Here is a 20,022-nt window from a genome sequence, read left to right on the forward strand (position 1 = left end):
GAGCGTCTAGAGAAAGTTCTAGACGCGGGTGGCGCTGTGGGTAAAACCTCAGCGTCTAGGGCTTGCCGATCGCATGGTCGGTGGTTCGAATCCCCGCGGCGGGGTGAGCTCCCGTCTTTCGGTCCCAGCTCCTGCCCACCTAGCAGTTCGAAAGCACCCTTAAGTGCAAGTAGATAAATAGGTACCGCTTTATAGCGGGAAGGTAAACAGCGTTTCCGTGTGCTGCGCTGGTGCTGGCCCGCCAGAGCAGCTTCGTCACGCTGGCCACGTGACCCGGAAGTGTCTCCGGACAGCGCTGGCCCCTGGCCTCTTAAGTGAGATGGGCGCACAACCCTAGAGTCGGACACGACTGGCCCGTACGGGCAGGGGTACCTTTACCTTTTACCTAGAACGTCAACCCCGCATAAGTTGAGAGTCACCCTTGCTTCAAACCTTCATGCAACTTTCACGAAAGGAATTTTAAATGACAAAACTAATTTTTTCTTAAACGCAATGTCTGCAGTAAGAATCCTGGTGGCTAAGTATTGGAAAGGGAATCAGTTACCCACTAGGGGAGAGTAGTTATGTAAGCTTTCAGAATACATAGAATTAGCCAGATTGACAGACATAATAAGACAAAAACCAAAAAGCGAAGTAAAAAAAGAATGGGAGTGCCTAAATGAATACCTTAAAAGTCAAGGTTCGAGGACAGAAATCTGTCTGAGTCTGGAATAACCTTGTGAAGTGAAAGGATAAGAAAGGGATTTATATCTAGATGTTAGGATAGAGATTATCAGGAAAACAGGAAGACACAATGAGAGATAAAGGAGGTGCTGTGGGTTTGGTGAAAGTCAATGTGTGTTTTTTTAGTGTTTTATATTATTAATTTGTAAGATACGGATTTGTTTTTTTGTTTTGTTTTTTGAATGTTGGTTTTTGTGTGTTGTGTATTGTTAATTTTCGTGCTGTTGTGTGGAAAATCCTAATAAAATTTATTTTAAAAATTAAAAAAAGAAAGATGAAAGGGGGCTTCTAAGGACACGTCCTTAGAACATGCACGATTGAGAACTCACTTAACACAAGGTTCTTGACTGTAGGGAGGTTCGATGGAGCATGCTTGGAAGAGTCTCCCCCACTTTCAGGCCTTCACAGTTGGAAATAAACTTGATGGGGGCAAGGGTAAAGAGGCCCCCTCGCTCGCAAAGGCCTATCTGAGTTGATCCAATACAAATAACGACGTCGGAATGGAGCTAGAGGCAAAACTGCATTTATTTTTACAAGTACAAAGAAGCGTAGAGGGTCCTTGCAAGCCTCAGAGCTACAGAATGCACAACATTTTGCTCTTGACTTGACTCAGGGTTTCCTCACATGCACACACGAGGTCACAGCAAAGGTATCAGCAGCGCACTAACTCCAGGCCTTGAGAAATGGGACCGAAGGGAGAGGTAGATCTCTTCTGCCCTCAGATGGTGCAGTTGAGTTCCCCGAAACGCCGGCATTTCATCACTTTCAGGTAGGTCTCCACCTTGTGCAGATCCTTCTTGAAGCAGGACAGAAGGCCGTAGTTTTTCAGCAGAGCGTCTTCGCTCCGGAGGTTGACGTCAAATTTGTCGTAGGTGGGTCTGAGCAGCTGGGCGCCCCGTGAGCTCCCGTCCTCCAGCTCCTGTGGGAAAATACACTCTTGCAAATGGGAAAGGTACTACGACGGACCTTTAAAGCCCTAAATGGCCTCGGCCCAGAATACCTGAAGGAGCGTCTCCACTCCCATCGTTCTGCCCGGACGCTGAGGTCCAGCGCCGAGGGCCTTCTGGCGGTTCCCTCACTGCGAGAAGTGAAGCTACAGGGAACCAGGCAGAGGGCCTTATCGGTAGTGGCGTCCGCCCTGTGGAACACCCTCCCACCAGATGTCAAGGAGATAAACAACTATCAGACTTTTGGAAGACATCTGAAGGCAGCCCTGTTTAGGGAAGTTTTTAATGTTTAATGTTTTATTGTGCTTTTAATATTCTGTTGGGAGCTGCCCAGAGTGGCTGGGGAAACGCAGCCAGATGTGCGGGGTATAAATAAATAATTATTATTAGGAAACATAGCCCCCAATCCCAAACTTGGGAGATTTTGAAAGTTTCCCACCGTTTGCTTCATGACTAATTATGACAATCACTGCCCTGTGTTATAGGTGGGCAGAGGCTGGCATGCAGCCCCTGGAATGGGAGAAGACAGGTGGAAGGTGTCTATTGGCAAGCATTTGAAGCCTATCTCTCTAGGTCAGGCTTCCTCAACCTCGGCCCTCCAGATGTTTTTTGGCCTACAACTCCCATGATCCTTAGCTAGCAGGACCAGTGGTCAGGGATCTGGGAACTGTAGTCTCAAAACATCTGGAGGGCCGAGGTTGAGGGAGCCTGCTATAGGTACTTCTCAGCCTGGCTGCAAAATCGAGTAAGAGGCCTTGCAAAAGCAGTTCTTCAATGGATGGGTTGAGATGCAGCAGCAGCAATGCGGGACTCAGCAGCAGTTACTGTTTCCAGTTCCCCCCAAATGTGGCCTAATTGCAAGTTGAGAGCTTTAAATGCCTTGTTAGTAAAGGTAAAGGGACCCCTGACCGTTAGGTCCAGTTGTGGCCAACTCTGGGGTTGCGGCGCTCATCTTGCTTTAAAGGCCGAGGGAGCCGGTGTACAGCTTCCGGGTCATGTGGCCAGCAGGAGTAAGCCGCTTCTGGCGAACCAGAGCAGCGCATGGAAACACCGTTTACCTTCCCGCCGGAGTGGTACCTATTTATCTACTTGCACTTTGACGTGCTTTGAACTGCTAGGTTGGCAGGAGCAGGGACCGAGCAACGGGAGCTCACCCCGGCGTGGGGATTCGAACCGCCGACCTTCTGATTGGCAAGTCCTAGGCTCTGTGGTTTAACCCACAGCGCCACCCGCGTCCCAAATGCCTTGTTGGGTGAAAAGAGAAGCTCACATGAGCACAACTTGCATTCTTCAGCAACTGGAGTTCAGAGGCATCTTGTCTCCGGTATTGGGAGTTAGCACACAGTCATCATGGTTAGTAGAGTGATCAGAACTGCAGCTTCACTCAAAGGCAGCCGCTTGCCCCTTTGCCCCTTGGGAACAGATGGCTTACCCTCATAAGAGTCTGGATCCCTTCTTCCAAGTCTTGGAGTTTTTCATACACTCTGTCTGAAGTCCCAAAGACCAGACTATTAGTGAAGACCCTGCTTAGGAACCGTACAGGACCTAGCCAGGACTGAATGAGAGTCAGCGAAAACCTGAGCAGCTCCATGTCCTTGAAGGGAAAATAAACAAAGAGGCCAGTGTTAAAAAGAACCATAACGAGCCACTCATTTCCCTTCCACCATAGCCTTCAAGATTGAAGACACTCGCTTAAGTACGTCATCTCTGTGCCATACCAGCTTTGCACAAGCAAAGCAAAACGTTGTTGGGTGGCCCCACAACCTTGAGATTCATTTCCTGGAGGACTCGCCAAAACCTGAACCTGTACATCAGGGGTGGGGAATCTATGGCCTTCTTGACAACCGCTCCCATCCTTGACCACTGATCACAGTGATGGATGAAACTGATGCAGTTTGGAACCCCTGTGTTTCCATTAGAGCAACAAATGTTGGGTCGGATCAAGGAAATGGTTTGAGAGGGAATGCTGTGCCCTGGGTTCAATGTGTACCTCTTTGTACGTACAGCCCTCTCCATCCAACCCAATAACAAGGTAGATAAGTAAGTAAAGGTAAAAAGGTAAAGGGACCCCTGACCGTTAGGTCCAGTTGTGACCGACTCTGGGGTTGGGGTGCTCATCTTGCTTTATTGGCTGAGGGAGCCAGCGTACAGCTTCTGGGTCACGTGGCCAGCATGACTAAGCCGCTTCTGGCGAACCAGAGCAGCGCAAGGAAATGCCATTTACCTTCCCGTCGGAACGGTATCTATTTATCTACTTGCACTTTGACGTGCTTTCGAACTGCTAGGTTGGCAGGAGCAGGGACCGAGCAACGGGAGCTCACCCCGTCGCGGGGATTCGAACCGCCGACCTTCTGATCAGCAAGTCCTAGGCTCTTTGGCTTAACCCACAGCGCCACCCACATCCCTAGATGAAGAAGAAGATCCCTTTTCGAAGATCCCTTTTCGAAAAGATCCCTTTTCGAAGAAGAAGAAGAAGAAGAAGAAGAAGAAGAAGAAGAAGAAGAAGAAGAAGAAGAAGAAGAAGAAGATCTCCCAAATGCTATGTGTAGCTTAACCCCATGACTCAAAGTTACATTTTAAGGACTTGGGCAGAGGACTTTCCCAGCCCTATTCCAGGAAACCCTTACATTTAATTGAAGTGAACCTGGAGCCATTTACTCGACTGGAATTCAATTGCATACCGGCTAATTTAGTAGTTGGTCTGCACAACAAAACTGCTTCTGATCCCTGAATCTGATTTTTTTTCTGCAGGAAGGAAAGTGAAGGGGAAAACACTGGAAAGGGTGGAATAAGGCATGCCTTGATGCAACATCATCTAACCCACCCTCAAACAAATCAGAATGGATGCTCATTCAACAGTAGGCATCTAGGTTCTCTGCAAACAAATAAGGTTGCCAGGAAGTGCCCTTGATAACTTGCTAAAGAGTTGTGAATGCCAGATGATGCTTATAAAGCTGGCAGAGGGCATTCTCTCAATGGGCACAAATGGCTGGGAACATTCCTTCCTCAGTGATGGAATAGTTACATTGTTTGGGACAAGTTATGTTCAGATGGCAGCTGGAGAGAAAATGGGATTGCAAAGTATTGTTGCAGAAGCTGGGAGCTGCCCCACTGTTTGCCAAGTAGGACAATGGGAAGCTGAAGACACAAAACACGCAAATTCCAGATTTTGCACCTTGATGCAGCCATTCCATAAAATAATCAATAAACACACAAGATGGATCGGATGAAGCCAGAGAACTGAGACTTAGATCTGGTCAAACATACCAGTCTTTTTCCAAACTGCGCACCTTACCGGAGGAAATAATTCCTGAACATTGAGATACCACTTTAGTGGTTAACTTATCTGATAGAACTTTAAAAACCAGAGGAATCTTGAGTACTAAATCTAGGTCTAGGTTTTGTTCCTACTCCCAAGTATTCTGCATTTCAAACCAGGATGGATTTATTTAAATTAATTTTAGACTCTGTGAAAGGATTCCGTGGAACTGTAACAACCCTTGATGTGGATTATTGGACTCTATGAGCAGACAGGTGGAATAGACACTTATACATGTATGGACCTTATGCATGAATGGACTATAGAATGAACTGACCCACTGGGTCTTCTGCTTTTTTTCATTGAAATCTACAATTTGATACAATGAATAGTATACCTTATTTATTCAAAAGTACAGCCGGTTACATCTTGTGTGTTTATTGAGTATGTTTCACGTAACCATAGGTTTGTTGTTGTTTTGCTAATTCCATTAAATAAGGCAACAAGGGAGGCAACCTACTGTTCTTTGCTGGGCATCGTCCTTCCCTGTGGGTGCAGGTATGGTTTCGGAATAACAGTATGAAGACGGAGAGTTTTTGTTGGAGTACCGCTGGGCTTCTGAGATGTAGGAACGTTCCTGTAAAAATACAAGCAAACAAAAAACAAATGCCACAAAATGCTATGAGGGTTGCTTCATCCATCCACTGTTTAGCCAGGAGCAAAGGTGAAGTAGAGGCTGGATAAGGGGCTGCCAAGCCAAGTTATAATTATGCCTGAGTGGCACCCAGCCACCCTTGTTCAGAAGGAATGATGATATAGAAACCAAAGGGATGCATTTCTGAATGGTACACTATGGTGGAATCTACACACATATAAAAAAACGCTGTGAAAATGCTTTTAAAAAAAAGTTTTGAAAAAGACACAGAATTTAGCATAGCTCATTGTCGCCATCTACTGTCATATTTGTATATTGCACTTTACAACACGTTCAAAACGTTTTATTTGCAGCTGTACAGCTGAGTCCTATTACTCACAAACTCCTTGAAGGTGTCAGCTGCAAGCAGGTGAAGATGCTGTGCCCTTATAACCGCGTTGGCAAACAGGCTGGAGAGGGGCATTGTGGGAAAGGCCGTTGTTCCCTTCGGCCATTGCAGGGCCAGGATAGTCAGTGCAATGACAAACAGAGAAGAAGGTCTGGAAGCTGCAAAAGAAGATGGAGGCTGAGATTCTCAGGTCAAAGGAGAGTTCTCTGCAATGCGTGCAACATAATTGAAAGAAGCAATGCGACACTTAAGCAGCTCCTTTAAATCCATGCTTTGTGCAAATCTTGCAATTTGATATATTCTGCTAAAGCTGAGCTCCAGTCTAGGTAGATCTCTGAAAAGCCTTATAATCAACCTGTAAAAACAGTGATGGGGAATCTGTGGCTCTCAAGATGTGATATGACTCCAACTCTCACCAGCCCCAGCCAATGTTGCTGGCAGTCAAGGATGATGGGAGTTCAATGACATCTGGAGAGTCACATTGCCTTTTCAAGTGAGCAATGTTGAAGGTTACAAAATTTGAGCTGCTACAGAGCTCAGATTTCACATCTTCTACAATGACCTTAGGGATGCGGGCGGCGCTGTGGGTTAAACCACAGAGCCTAGGACTTGCCGATCAGAAGGTCGGCGGTTCAAATTCCAGCAACGGGATGAGCTCCCGTTGCTCGGTTCCTGCTCCTGCCAACCTAGCAGTTCTAAAGCACGTCAAAGTGCAAGTAGATAAATACGTACTGCTCCAGCAGGAAGGTAAACGGCGTTTCTGTGCGCTGCTCTGGTTTGCCAGAAGCGACTTAGTCATGCTGGCCACATGACCCGGAAGCTGTACACCGGCTCCCTCAGCCAATAAAGCGAGATGAGCGCCGCAACCCTAGAGTCGGCCACAACTGGACCTAATGGTCAGGGGTCCCTTTACCTTTACAATGACCTTACAAGGTCGTAGTTTCTTTTTGAGCGAATTAAACTAAACTTTGCTAAACCCGGACTGTTTTCTGTTAACTGGTTATACCACTGAGAGTTGCCTCTGAACCACACAACCATCTTTTCTGGAGAAATATACATTTAGTAAAGGTGAGCCCTCCCAGCTTTCGTCCAGAGGAAGCCATGGAATTTAAAGCAGCCTTTGACTGTGTTCAACATATGGCCAGGTGAGATAGTTATCTTCCTTTGGGGATTGGGGGAGGTTTGGCAAAATAATTCTTGCCGGTTCTTGCTGCTGGCATGGGCAGGTGGGTTGGAGGTTGTATTCCAACTCACCTTTTCTATTGTTTATTCAAATAGATTAGAAAGGCAAATCTAGACAGCCACCTTCTTGCACCCTCACCCCAGTATTTGGGCTCTAAACTAGAAGCAAGATTTACTGGGAAAGACAAATACCTTATACCTGGTCAGACCTATGGTCTTAACAGCCCACCTGCACTGAACTGTTAGTCACCTTTCTGAGACCTTCTGCAAAAGATCTTTTAGCCAGAAATGTTGGGGACTCAAGTAAGCAGCTGCAATGTACACGGTGTAAGTAGTCTGCCTCTCTGCTGGGGAGTCTGCTGGCATTTGAAACAAGCAGCCTGCACCTTGTCTGACGTTTGGTGTGGACAGAAACGAATGGGGAAAACAAGAGCAAAATGGAAGAAGTCATTGGTGCATGCAGACAGCAATCTTCCCTTCAGAATCATTGCCTGACTCTTGAGGTGCCCTTATTATCACTTTTCAAGATGAGGTGAGTTCTTTTTTGCAGTGGTGTAGTGGTAAACTGTGAAGTGTGGGAGTTCATGGCCATGCCTTTGAAGAGAAATTCAACATGCAGGCAGTTGTGTTGAATACACACACAAACACACAACATAGCATCACAGCCAATTCATTAGGAACAGCATGATTGCAATCCCCTGTGTAGTTTCTTGGGATGTAAAGAGGCCATGATTTCAATCCTGTCCTGTATTCCTATCTGTCAGCACTGTTTCCATTGTGCTACAGTTCGGCTTCTGCTAAAACCTAAATCATCATCATCATCATCATTATTAAAATTTGTAAAATTTGCCCTTCATCTGAAGATCACAGGTTGGTTCACTACATAAAAATACAACACAGTGAGAACACAATATACATAATAAAACAAAAACAAAACAATGACTCCTTCAATATGAACACAATTAATTATATCGTTAATCACATAATTAATACAAAAAAAATTCCTTCCAGTAGCACCTTAAAGACCAACTAAGTCAGTTCTTGGTATGAGCTTTCGTGTGCATGCACACTTCTTCAGATACACACACGAAAGCTCATACCAAGAACTGACTTAGTTGGTCTTTAAGGTGCTACTGGAAGGAATTTTTTTTGTTTTGACTATGGCAGACCAACACGGCTACCTATCTGTAACTGAAACACATAATTAATGTCAGTTCATTTCAATGGAAAGGAAACATCAGCAACAGTGCAGAAAATAACACAGTTATGTGATGTTCTTGGACTTAAAAAAAATAAATTGTGAATGCTGCTCGTATTTCTGTTTGCGTGACTTCTGTTACTGATCTCAGGAAAATTCGTGAATTGTGGCAATCCCTGTCCTTGTTTTTATTTCTGACAGAAGTCTCCAAATTCACTACCTGGGAGTAAGCGTAGCTCAACTGGTGGAGCAGCAGACTCTTAATCTCAGGGTTAAGATGGTTTGCAGGCTTGGCAGCAGTTTGAATGGCAGCAGTTTTCTTCCCCTCCACCCCAAGCTTGTCAAATTGGGCACAGAAGCCACTGGGCTGATAGCTGGAGTGGGGAAGGTTTAGACTTCCAAAGCATGTCACCCACGTACAGTCCATGTTTCGTCACTTAGCTTGCTGAGCATGTTGAATTCTTACTATTACCTGAATTTACCTGACAGTTGTACCTATTTGCATGACAGACTCCCCTGCCCTGCCCTCCAAGATTGCTGGATCTCATTTTGCTCCTGGTCTCACAAAACCCAAAGTTACAAATTTGCTTAATATTAGCACGGAGAACGACATCAATCAAAACAGCAGCTAATTCCCAGATATCATCTTAACTTGGATTGCCACCTTTCTGATGCACAGAGACTTCCACAACTTTAGCAGTTGCCCAAGCAGCCAAAACGTAACAGGTAAACATTTTCCCCATGAGGAAATCTGCACCCATTGGATTTCTGCAGAACCTGCCGTTATAGAGGACGCATAATCTCTTTCGTTCAGAAATATGGCAACCTCCCTCTTCTTAACATGCAAAAGCATACCTGAATCCATGTCCCGCTGGCAAATCACTGAGGTGTTTGAAGGCAGTTTTCCTCTCATCAGTACTACTTAATGCCCCACCTGAGCCATACTTATATGCCAAGCATATAATGTTTATTGATCGGATGCGTAAATCCATGCTTGCGTTTGCTAACCAGCACATGCAGATGCATATATGTAGAGGCTATCCATGTCAGTTGGCAACAACAAGGGTGTTGACCTGCATCATCAACACCTGGGCAGATGAGTTAGGACAACCTGATCTCAGCTGTGTCCACATAGGCTGTTGGTACACCACCAAAATAGGCTTGTGATCAAGTGGTGGGGTGTCACAATGCCCAGCGAAAATTCCACCATCTTCCTCACTAGAGACCTCTGGCCAAGGTGAATGTTGGATTTGACTGTCTGTACCTGGTTGTTGGGGACGCGGGTGGCACTGTGGGTTAAACCACAGAGCCTAGGACTTGCCGATCAGAAGGTTGGCGGTTCGAATCCCTGTGACGGGGTGAGCTCCCATTGCTCGGTCCCTGCTCCTGCCAACCTAGCAGTTCGAAAGCACGAAGTGCAAGTAGATAAATAGGTACTGCTCCGGCGGGAAGGTAAACGGCATTTCTGTGCGCTGCTCTGGTTTGCCAGAAGTGGCTTAGTCATGCTGGCCACATAACCTGGAAGCTGTACGCCGGCTCCCTCGGCCAATAAAGCGAGATGAGCGCCACAATCCCAGAGTTGGCCATGACTGGAACTAATGGTCAGGTGTCCTTTTACCTTTTTACCTGGTTGTTGACAATTGGAACTAGATTCTGTTGTTGGCATACATGATTGTTGTACCAAATTTCTCTTGCTAGGTGGGGACTACAGCTAGGGCAGGGGCCTTATTATTATTATTATTATTATACTTCCCTAAACATAACTGCCATCAGATGTCTTCTAAAAGTCAGATAGTTTATTTCCTTGACATCTGATGGGAGGGCGTTCCACAGGGCGGGCACCACCACTGAGAAGGCTCTCTGCCTGGCTCCCTGTAACTTGGCTTCTCACAAGAAGGGAACCACCAGAAGGCCCTCGGAGCTGGATCTCAGTGTCCGTGCTGAACGATGGGGGTGGAGATGCTCTTACAGGTATACTGGGCTGAGGCCGTTTAGGGCTTTAAAGGTCAGCACCAACACTTTGAATTGTGCTCGGAAACGTACTGGAAGCCAATGTAGGTCTTTCAGGACTGGTGTTATATGGTCTCGACAGCCAGTCCCAGTCACCAGTCTAGTTGCTGCATTCTGGATTAATTGTAGTTTCCGGGTCACCTTCAAAGGTAGCCCCACGTAGAGCGCACTGCAGTAGTCCAAGTGGGAGATAACTTGAGCATGCACCACTCTGGCGAGACAGTCTGCATGGAGACTTTCTAACATGGAGCTTCTTCTTAAACATGGAGGCCAGTTGTTGTTGTTGTCATCCATCTGTCTCAAAAGACAATGGAGCACACCTCCAGTGATAAAGTCAGCTGTAATACTGTTGTTACACAAAGAGACTGCTGGGTCTCAGAGGTGGCAGCTCCCAGGAGAAGACCTCTAGGAACTGGAAGGAATGGGGCTGAAAGATGGAGATTGTTGATGCTGCTGTGGACACCAGTGAGGTGAGTTCTTTTTTTGCAGTGGTGTAGTGGTAAACTGTGAAGTGCAGGAGCTCATGGCCATACCTTTGCAGAGAAATTCAACATGCAGGCAGTTGTGTTGAATACACACACAAACACACAACGTAGCATAACAGCCAATTCATTAGGAACAGCATGATTGCAATCCCGTGTGTAGTTTCTCGGGATGTAAAGAGGCCGTGATTTCAATCCTGTCCTGTATTCCTATCTGTCAGCACTGTTTCCATTGTGCTACAGTTCGGCTTCTGCTAAAACCTAAATCATCATCATTATTAAAATTTGTAAAATTTGCCCTTCATCTGAAGATCACAGGTTGGTTCACTACATAAAAATACAACACAATGAAAACACAAAATACATAATAAAACAAAAACAAAACAAAACAATGACTCCTTCAATATGAACACAATTATGTAATCGTTAATTACATAATTAATGTCAGTGCATTTCAATGGAAGAGAAACATCAGCAACAGTGCAGAAAATAAGTTATGTGATGTTCTTGGACTTTTTTTTTAAAAAGTGAATGCTGCTCATATTTCTGTTTGCGTGACTTCTGTTACTGATTTCAGGAAAATGCGTGAATTGTGGCAAATCTGCTCCACAAAGAGAAAGACTGTTTATGTACATTATGACAGTTGCACAGGTGTTGCTTGCCCATAGATGGAAGCAAGATGACTAATAAAGATGATGGACTATGCTGAAATGGCGAAAATGACCAGGAAGATCAGAAACCAAGAAGATCATAAATTTTATAAAGAATGGGGCGAAATTACTTAAAAGAACACTGTAAACAATTAAAAATACTGGCAGGATTTTGAAAACACTTGCAATTTAACAAGAACTATGGTAAGAATTGGCGGGGACGCAGGTGGCGCTGTGGGTTAAAGCCTCAGCGCCTAGGACTTGCCGATCGAAAGGTCGGCGGTTCGAATCCCTGCGGCGGGGTGCGCTCCCGCTGCTCGGTCCCAGCGCCTGCCAACCTAGCAGTTCGAAAGCACCTCCGGGTGCAAGTAGATAAATAGGGACCGCTTACCAGCGGGAAGGTAAACGGCGTTTCCGTGTGCGGCTCTGGCTCGCCAGAGCAGCGATGTCACGCTGGCCACGTGACCCGGAAGTGTCTCTGGACAGCGCTGGCCCCTGGCCTCTTGAGTGAGATGGGCGCACAACCCCAGAGTCTGGCAAGACTGGCCCGTACGGGCAGGGGTACCTTTACCTTTACCTTATGGTAAGAATTGAGTGTTAAGGGAATATGGAGAACAATATATGATGCAGTTGGAAAAGAACGACTATAGAAACCATGGAGGGGTGGAGGGAAGTCAAGGGATTCAGAGAATCCTTGGTGTATATGATTATGATTTGTATCTGATTCTAATTCTCCACCTCCATCGTTCTGCCCAGACACTGAGGTCCAGTGCTGAGGGCCTTCTGACAGTTCCCTCACAGAGAGAAGCCAAGTTACAGGGAACCAGGCAGAGGGCCTTCTCGGTAGTGGCACCTGCGCTGTGAAACACCCGCCCACCAGATGTCAAAGAGAAAAACAACTACCAGACTTTTAGAAGACATCTGAAGGCAGCCCTGTTTAGGGAAGCTTTTAATGTTTAATAGGTTATTGTATTTTAATATTCCGCTGGAAGCTGCCCAGATGGGCGGGGTATAAATAATAGATGATGATGATGATTAAATGTAAAACTGAATAAAAAATATTTTTAAAATTTTAAAAAGCCATCACAATAAGTTATAGAAACACCATTGCTTTTGGAAACAAAACAAACAATTCCCAGCCCTGCTCAACCCCCTAGAACATTCAGAACATCAAAACTCCAGGGATTTTGAACCAATGTTTTACTCTCTGTGTCGTGATGGTGACAATGTTCACCCCAGGAGTGTGGTCTACAATCTCATCCGTTGCTGACATCTCAGTAGCACACCCACAGGGGCTTATGCAATCCTGGGCAGGGATCTTCCAGTTCATGACATTTCGAGGAAAGTCACCCCCGTTAATAAACATGGATTTTGCAAGGTGAGTTGTGGGCCTTTTCTCAGAAGCCCCTCTGAGCTTTGCCTCATTTGAGCATCATGCAAAGGTCATCTCCTAGGAAAGCCATTGGGGAGGGGGCGGGAGGGAAGATCACCCCCCCTGTCAAGGACAGGTGTCCAGTAACCGCAGAGGCAGCAACATCTGGGTGTGTTTTTCCCCACTTTTGATGCTGGGTTGCTTTCAGGTTCATCCGTGTTTGCTGGATCCGTGTTTGCTGGTTCAGCCTACCTTGTGAAATTCAATTCAATTCAATTTATTTATTTACGACTATTAGCCCATAAAATATGTACAAACATAAAAGCACAGAAGCATAAAAACCATTACATCTAACAACAGAAGGGGACCACGATGCAAGGGTGGTCATTGAACAGTGACAGTAACGGCTTGGGGCCCAGAAAGATCCAAGGGACGGTTCACAGAAAAAGGAGAACTGGAGACAAGATCTGTCATGCACTCTCATCATGACTGTCCGATTAGTTATTGTTGTTGTTGTTGTTGTTGTTTGGTGGCTTTTGTGTGTGAGATAACCGCATTCAGGAATCTCGCCACCTGCAGAGTTACAGAAGGATCTGTATCCTGCAAAAGCAGTGCGGCATGTGACTCAACAGGCCTGCCAACCAAGCGCAGTAAAGCAGGACCCAGGAATTTAGTCCTAGCTATGCTATGTAAGGGACAGTTGAACATTATATGAGGAAGAGATTCAACTGTTTTCCCGTCACACTCGCATAGCGGAGACACCAAACCCTTGGAAAATCTGTAGCTCAACAGGTTCAATGGAAAAACATTGAACCTTGCACGAATAAATGCAAGTCGGTGTGGTGCAGATGAAAGAGATGACATGTATGATGGAAGGCCAAGTGGTGGGGTTATTCCGTGATACCTGGGAGAGCAGACACCCCCACCCCTGGAGAGGTTGTGTTGATTTTCAATGTCTGCTAATCTTTGCTCGATAAGGCTTTTGGCTGAGCGTAGGTTCATCTTTAAGGAGTCCGCTGGGGAAATTCCGATGCTCAAAAGTTTGTGAAATTCTGATCACTTACACCTCAAGAAGGCGCATCAGAGCTGGAGGGAAGCACCACACAAGGAAGTCAAAGCAGCCGGTGATGTGTGTCAGAGCACATTTCCTCCCAAGAAGTTGGGTGTGTGTGCTATAAATAGGTTTGTAAAATTATTGGTGGTCTGAAGAGAGTAAGCACAGAAATTCAAGCTTCTCAAAATACTAGGAAACAGTTGTTGTAAACCACCGGGATATATTTTTAATGATACAGTGGTATGTAAGTATTCTTATAAATAAAATCCGACCATTGGTCACGTTGACTGGGGCTGATAGAAGCTGGAGTCCAGCAAGCCACAGGTTTGCCATCGCTCTGGTACAAACGACAACAAAACAGCAACAACAGCCAAACACACCCGCAGTAGCTTGGGGGTGCAGGGGGGGCCGGCCGCACCGGGCACAACATCTGGGGGGGCGCGCTCACACTCGCAGCTCTCTGCCCCTACCGGGTTAGGGGGCACAAATTACTTGCCTTGCCCCGGGTGCTGACAACCCACGCTACGCCACTGCACACCTGTATCAAAATCTGGACAGTCATCTGATAATATATTTCCTCAAAGGGCAGCCAGCTCTGGAGCCTGCAAAGAAATTAGGAATTTCCTTTTTTCTGTCTTGTTTTTGTTTTGTTTTTGTCATTCCCAAGTATTTATTTTGTAAAATGAAAGATGCTGGGCTTGGAACAGGGTCCTCAAAGCCGCCACTTTTATTGTGGAAACATTGCTCTGCAATCACGGGAGTGTTAGGTATGTTGGGTGGGGTGACTTAAGCACTGAGGGAAAGATGCTGAGCTCACATCCAAAGATGGTCTCCCTTTTTATGCCAAGTACCGTATTTTTTTCTCTATAAGACGCACTTTTCTCCTCCTAAAAAGTAAGGGGAAATGTGTGTGCATCTTATGGAGCGAATGCAGGCTGTGCAGCTATCCCAGAAGCCAGAAGAGCAAGAGGGATTGGTGCGCAGCGATCCCTCTTACTCTTCTGGCTTCGCCACACAAAGACTCTGGAGCGCAGCGGGAGCGCTCCTCCCTCTTTGCTCAAGAGGCTTTGCGTTGCTTTCTTGTTTCTAGTTTTCCTCCTCTAAAAACTAGGTGCGTCTTATGGTCAGGTGCGTCTTATAGAGTGAAAAATACGGTACTTGACAAAGGCCTCCAACACGCACATGCTCAGAGAAATGCAGTTGGGTTTGAGGATGTTTTCGTGTAGACTTTTACATGCTGCCCTGATCCTTTTCACGGAAGGGCTGGGTATACATTTGTAAATGAAATAACTGAGCCCAGAGACTGAAAACTGGTTCGCCAGAGCTTGATTCTGATGGTGAGCCCTGCCTTCAGTTTCAGCTCTCCGTCTCTTGCTGGAGAGTCCTCCATTAGCAGATATAACCCCACAATCCTTAGCTGACCCCTTGCCCACTGTGTGTTGTGTTGGGGGAGGCTCTGATCTTTGCCGCCCTCATCGCCTTGCAGGGGACATCCATCTGTTTATCGAAACACGGCGCTTGCCTTTGTATCTTATTACATGCAAGAGGGGGAGGAAAGGGTGGGTGGGATTTAATTTCCAGGGAGCAGGTAATGACCGGGCACATAAATATTAAGAAAACAGTTACGTTGGCTGGAATTAAAATGCAAACGTACGGAATTTTCACTCCCTCCCTAGAACCAACAAACCAGAGCGAAAGGAGGAAAAAATATCTGTGTGGAGGAGGGAAATGGATGGAAGGCATGATGAGGGCTGAAACAGGAGAAGTTCTGGGTCTGTTTTTCTGACAGGGTTTCTGCTTCTTTTCTTTGCTGTTTTTCATTTTGAATTAATACACTTTTTCACTGAAGGGCTAAGAAATCGCTGCCCGTTGAAAGTGTGATAGGAATTTTATGGTCTTAAATATATGGTAATGTTCATAAGTGTACCAACCAAGCACATACATAGATCAGCACAGGAAGGCCAACCTGGAACCATTTTGATTCCTAAACTGAGCAAATGTTTTCTCTGCAAGGTCAAACTGGAAAAGCCTCCCCATTGTCTTTTCCTTCACAAATCCTGTCTTAAGGGTATGTCTGTGTTTGAATAGGGTGTGAGCCTGTGACCTGGCCCAGGAACTAAGTATTTATCACTACAAAAGACTAGCCAGCCTACCCAGGAAATCCAATCAAGTAACCTGACAGACAGGAGATAAACAACAGGAGAAAAAGAATACAGTGGTACCTTGCAAGATGAATGCCTTGTAAGATGAAAAACTCGCAAGATGAAAGAGTTTTTCTTTTTTGAGTTGCTTCGCAAGACAAATTTCCCTATGGGCTTGCTTCGCAAGATGTCTTGCAAGTTTGTTTCCTTTTTCTTAAAACCGTTAATACCCAGGGTGCATTGCTTGAAGAGGTGCAGTTGCGACTTGACTTCGAGGAGCAACTCATAGCACATGGTGTGGTAGCCTTTTTTGAGGTTTTTGAAGACTTTGGTGATTTTTGAAGCTTTCAATGCATTCCTATGCATTGACGAAAAATTCGCAAGATGAAAAAACTTGCAGAACGAATTAATTTCGTCTTGCGAGGTACCACTGTATTAAAATTTCTGTTTTAGACCACCTTTTCTGTGATGTAGGTGTGATGTATCTGAGGGGTGGTCTTAGGTTACATCCCTTCTGTGATGGATGTATGATGTTTCTGGGGGTGGTCTTGATCTACAGGGTGGCAATTTCAAAAGTCTTTATAAGGCCTTGCACGCCATTTTTCTGGGTCCCTCCTCTCTCCTGCAGGTGAGGGGAGCACCCTGTTGCAACAGATCAATAAAGGCCAAGCCTACAGGCTGCTGTTTTGCTCCAAGTAATCCTGGTTGGTGTCTTTGTTTTTTGTCCAAGGGAGCCCTCAGATTTTTCCGTTAACAAAAGGAACATGCAGTCAAGGTCCTTGGAGTCAGAACAACCTCAGAGACCAGCGAGGGTCTCAAAGCTAAGATGGCGATGGAGGGGTGAGGCGTGGCGGGCAGAACTGAAACTTGCTTGTGTAAAGTCCCCTTTCCATTGCCTTGCCCGAGTGAACGTGTGACATTTCTGCCTCCCACCCCACCCCCACCCCAGATACCCATTTCCCCGCTGCACATTGGGGAGTTATTTAGTCATGCAAGATGACAGGAAAGAAAGAGATCTGCTTCAGTGAACCACACAAAAACAAGAGGAAACACTGTGAAGCACCGCCAACTCCTAGCAAAAGATCACCGGGGGCCAACGCTTTGGTACCGTTCAAGTGTGTTCTCTCCAGGGTGTTGTGTAATTATAAATTGCCACTGTTTCCTTCTGGCTTGGGCCTCCTCTGCTTTGAACATCAGCATGTGTACCCTTTGACATCCCACTGATCAAAATTGCAATGGTCTTTTTTGTTTTGGTCCTGAACCCTTGTGGGAGCCAGCTGATCCGTGCGAGAGTGCAAGACCGAAAAAACAAGTGACTTTTGGTCCAGCGCTCTGGCGCGAGCCAGTTGATTTGTGGCAGAGAGCGAGACCAAAAAACGAGGTGTCTTTCAGTCTGGCGGTCTGGTGTGAGCTGGCTGTCTCATGCCAGAGCTCTGGACCAAAAAGGGGACCAAAAAACAGGACATTCCAGGATCCAGTCAGAAGCTGTTGATGCAGCCTAATAAAAAATAAAAATAAAAAATTTTATTTATACCCTGTCCTCCCCGGCCAGAGCCAGGCTCAGGGCGGCTAACACCAATAAAATTACAGTAAAAACATAATATGCAAAAAAACAACAAAAAAAACAACAACCCCAATTTAAAATATAGGTTAAGATGCAGTTTAAAATGCAGCCTCATTTTAAAAGTAGCCCATAGATCAAAACCATAAGGGGGGGGGCGGGAACACAAGGGTCAGACTGAATCCAAACCAAAGGCCAGGCGGAACAGCTCTGTCTTGCAGGCCCTGCGGAAAGATGTCAAGTCCCGCAGGGCCCTAGTCTCTTGAGACAGAGCGTTCTTCCAAGTCGGGGCCAGTACTGAAAAGGCCCTGGCCCTAGTTGAGACCAGTCTAACCACCTTGAGACTTGGGACCTCCAAAATGTTGTCATTTGTGGACCTTAAGGTCCTCCGCGGGGCATACCAGAAGAACAGCATTAGCTTCTTTCGCTGCTACATCACACTGTTGACTCATGTTAAGCTTGTGGTTCAGGCAGGCTGCAGCTATTCTCTCCAGTGAATCCACTCAGAAGCAAATACCCCACATTTGCGAGTCATAAGAGAGTGTGTTAGGATCTTTATCCACAGCTACACTTCTGCTGCTCTTTGAGGCTGTGGCCATAAGCTCTCAAAGAGACATTCCAGGTGGCCAAGCAAGATTCCACCTAACAAGCTAGCAATACGTCCCAGACTCCACGTGTTCCTCTCTCCACTGCTATACTTCTTTCATGTGGGAGCCTCAAGACACAGTTTCCGACAATGGTGCCAGCTTCCACACAGTTTTCTCATGCCCCCCTCCTTTTCTGGATCAATAAAATCCACTCCAGAGCTGAAAGAAACACAATCTCCTCCATTTCTGGCTTTCAGGCCGTGACTGGTTATTACAGAACCAAAATGGTACCAGCTGTGCACAATGGGGTATAAAAACATTCAGAAAGAATCCTAAGGTTGCGAACTCAAAAAGAATCCAGTGTGGACTGAGCATGCTCAGTGGGCGTGGAATGCATGACAAGTCTGGGTGGAGGGAGAACTGGAAAATCAGCAAAACGCTACATGGAGACTTTTGGTTGCAGGTCCCACCGGCACACACATTCAAAAATTAAAAAATAGAATAAATCAGCTTTAGAACTCTTTTTTAATTTTGAAAAGCTTTAAAGATCACTTTTGAAAAATTTATTGGAGAGCAACTTTTGAAAAATTAAGGCACAAGGGAGGTTCTGTTGCATGAGCATCGTTGGGATTAGTCTGAGCTGTGAAACTGAAGCTTTGCTGGCAGGACTCTTCAATTCAATTGAATTCAGTCTCTTTTATTGGCATAGAAAGAGGGCGTCATATACATGGATCAAAACACAACACTGGCAGCGAGTCGTAATAGGAGATACTTTAGGATAAAGCTGTCCAGACATCGTGAGACACAAAGGTGGCTCTTGGGACCTACGGTGACGTAGTTTCATGGTGTCATGCAAAAATCTTGCCACATTCTCCACAATGTCTTTCCTACAGTTATTCAGCAGAAAGGACACCCTGGAAGAGTAGATGAAATAGATCCCCTACACACACACACACACACACACACACACACACACACACATATATGTATGTGTGTGTGTGTATATATATATATATATATATATATATATATATATATGCAGGTTTTGGTGTCCTCGGGTGTCTTCCCGTGTAAAAGTTGGGGTGTCTAGGCGACGTTTCGACGAGGTCTCACTCGTCATCTTCAGGCTGGTGCTTTCGGCTTCTTGTTACTGGAACAGAGCGGGATCTCAATGTTTGAGTTCCTATAAATACTGTAGAGGGGGTGTGGTGTCTAGCCTCCAATGTTCTGGGCAGAGAGGAAGTTCCCAGGCTAGTGTGCCTTTTCTTCTTTTGTTCCTTAATTACTTGAGAGATACCTTGAGTGATTTCTTGAGTGATATCCTGAGTACCACTTGGGTGGGTCATTAGGTGTGGATTAGTTGCTAAAGTCTTTGTGTCTTGACCTCTTGAACTTTGTGAAGAGTTTTCCTGAGAAGATGGCTGTATTGCACTTAGTTGTGCTTTGGCTTGGCTTCGTGTATAGGGGCGAGCTGTGGTTTTGTGGCTTGTGTCAGCCAGATCTGTGTAGGGATTGCAGGGGGGTGCAGCATCCGGAGGTGCCACCATGGATTGGCTACTGGATGGTGTCAGTAATTCATCTGTGGAGAGGGTCTGGGTTTGGGTCTGGTGTGGTTGATTGGTGTTGGCGTTCTGTGTGCCTCTGGATCTGGTGTCTACGAAAGCAAATATATATATATATATATATATACACAGTGGTACCTCTGGTTGTGAATGGGACCTGTTCCGGAGGCCCATTCGCAACATGAAAAGAACGCAACCCGCAGTGGCGCGTCTGTGCACGCACAGGTTGCGATTTGCCACTTCTGCGCGTG

At 45.9% G+C, this 20,022-nt stretch overlaps 1 protein-coding gene across 1 annotated transcript; it reads right to left on the reverse strand.

Annotated features, from left to right (window-relative positions):
* Positions 1–1,230: 1,230 nt before the first annotated feature.
* GH1 (growth hormone 1) lies at positions 1,231–9,359 on the reverse strand. Its single transcript, XM_083709915.1, has 5 exons — positions 9,208–9,359; positions 5,964–6,130; positions 5,450–5,566; positions 3,103–3,264; positions 1,231–1,642 (listed from the first exon to the last, which is right to left on the reverse strand). Exons 1-5 carry the CDS (start codon positions 9,263–9,265, stop codon positions 1,442–1,444), a joined length of 705 nt encoding a protein of 234 aa, XP_083566041.1. The 5' UTR covers positions 9,266–9,359; the 3' UTR covers positions 1,231–1,441.
* Positions 9,360–20,022: the final 10,663 nt, after the last annotated feature.

Source organism: Podarcis gaigeae, assembly GCF_964106915.1.
Source record: "Podarcis gaigeae genome assembly, chromosome: 13".
In the NCBI taxonomy this organism is placed as follows: Eukaryota; Metazoa; Chordata; class Lepidosauria; order Squamata; family Lacertidae; genus Podarcis; species Podarcis gaigeae.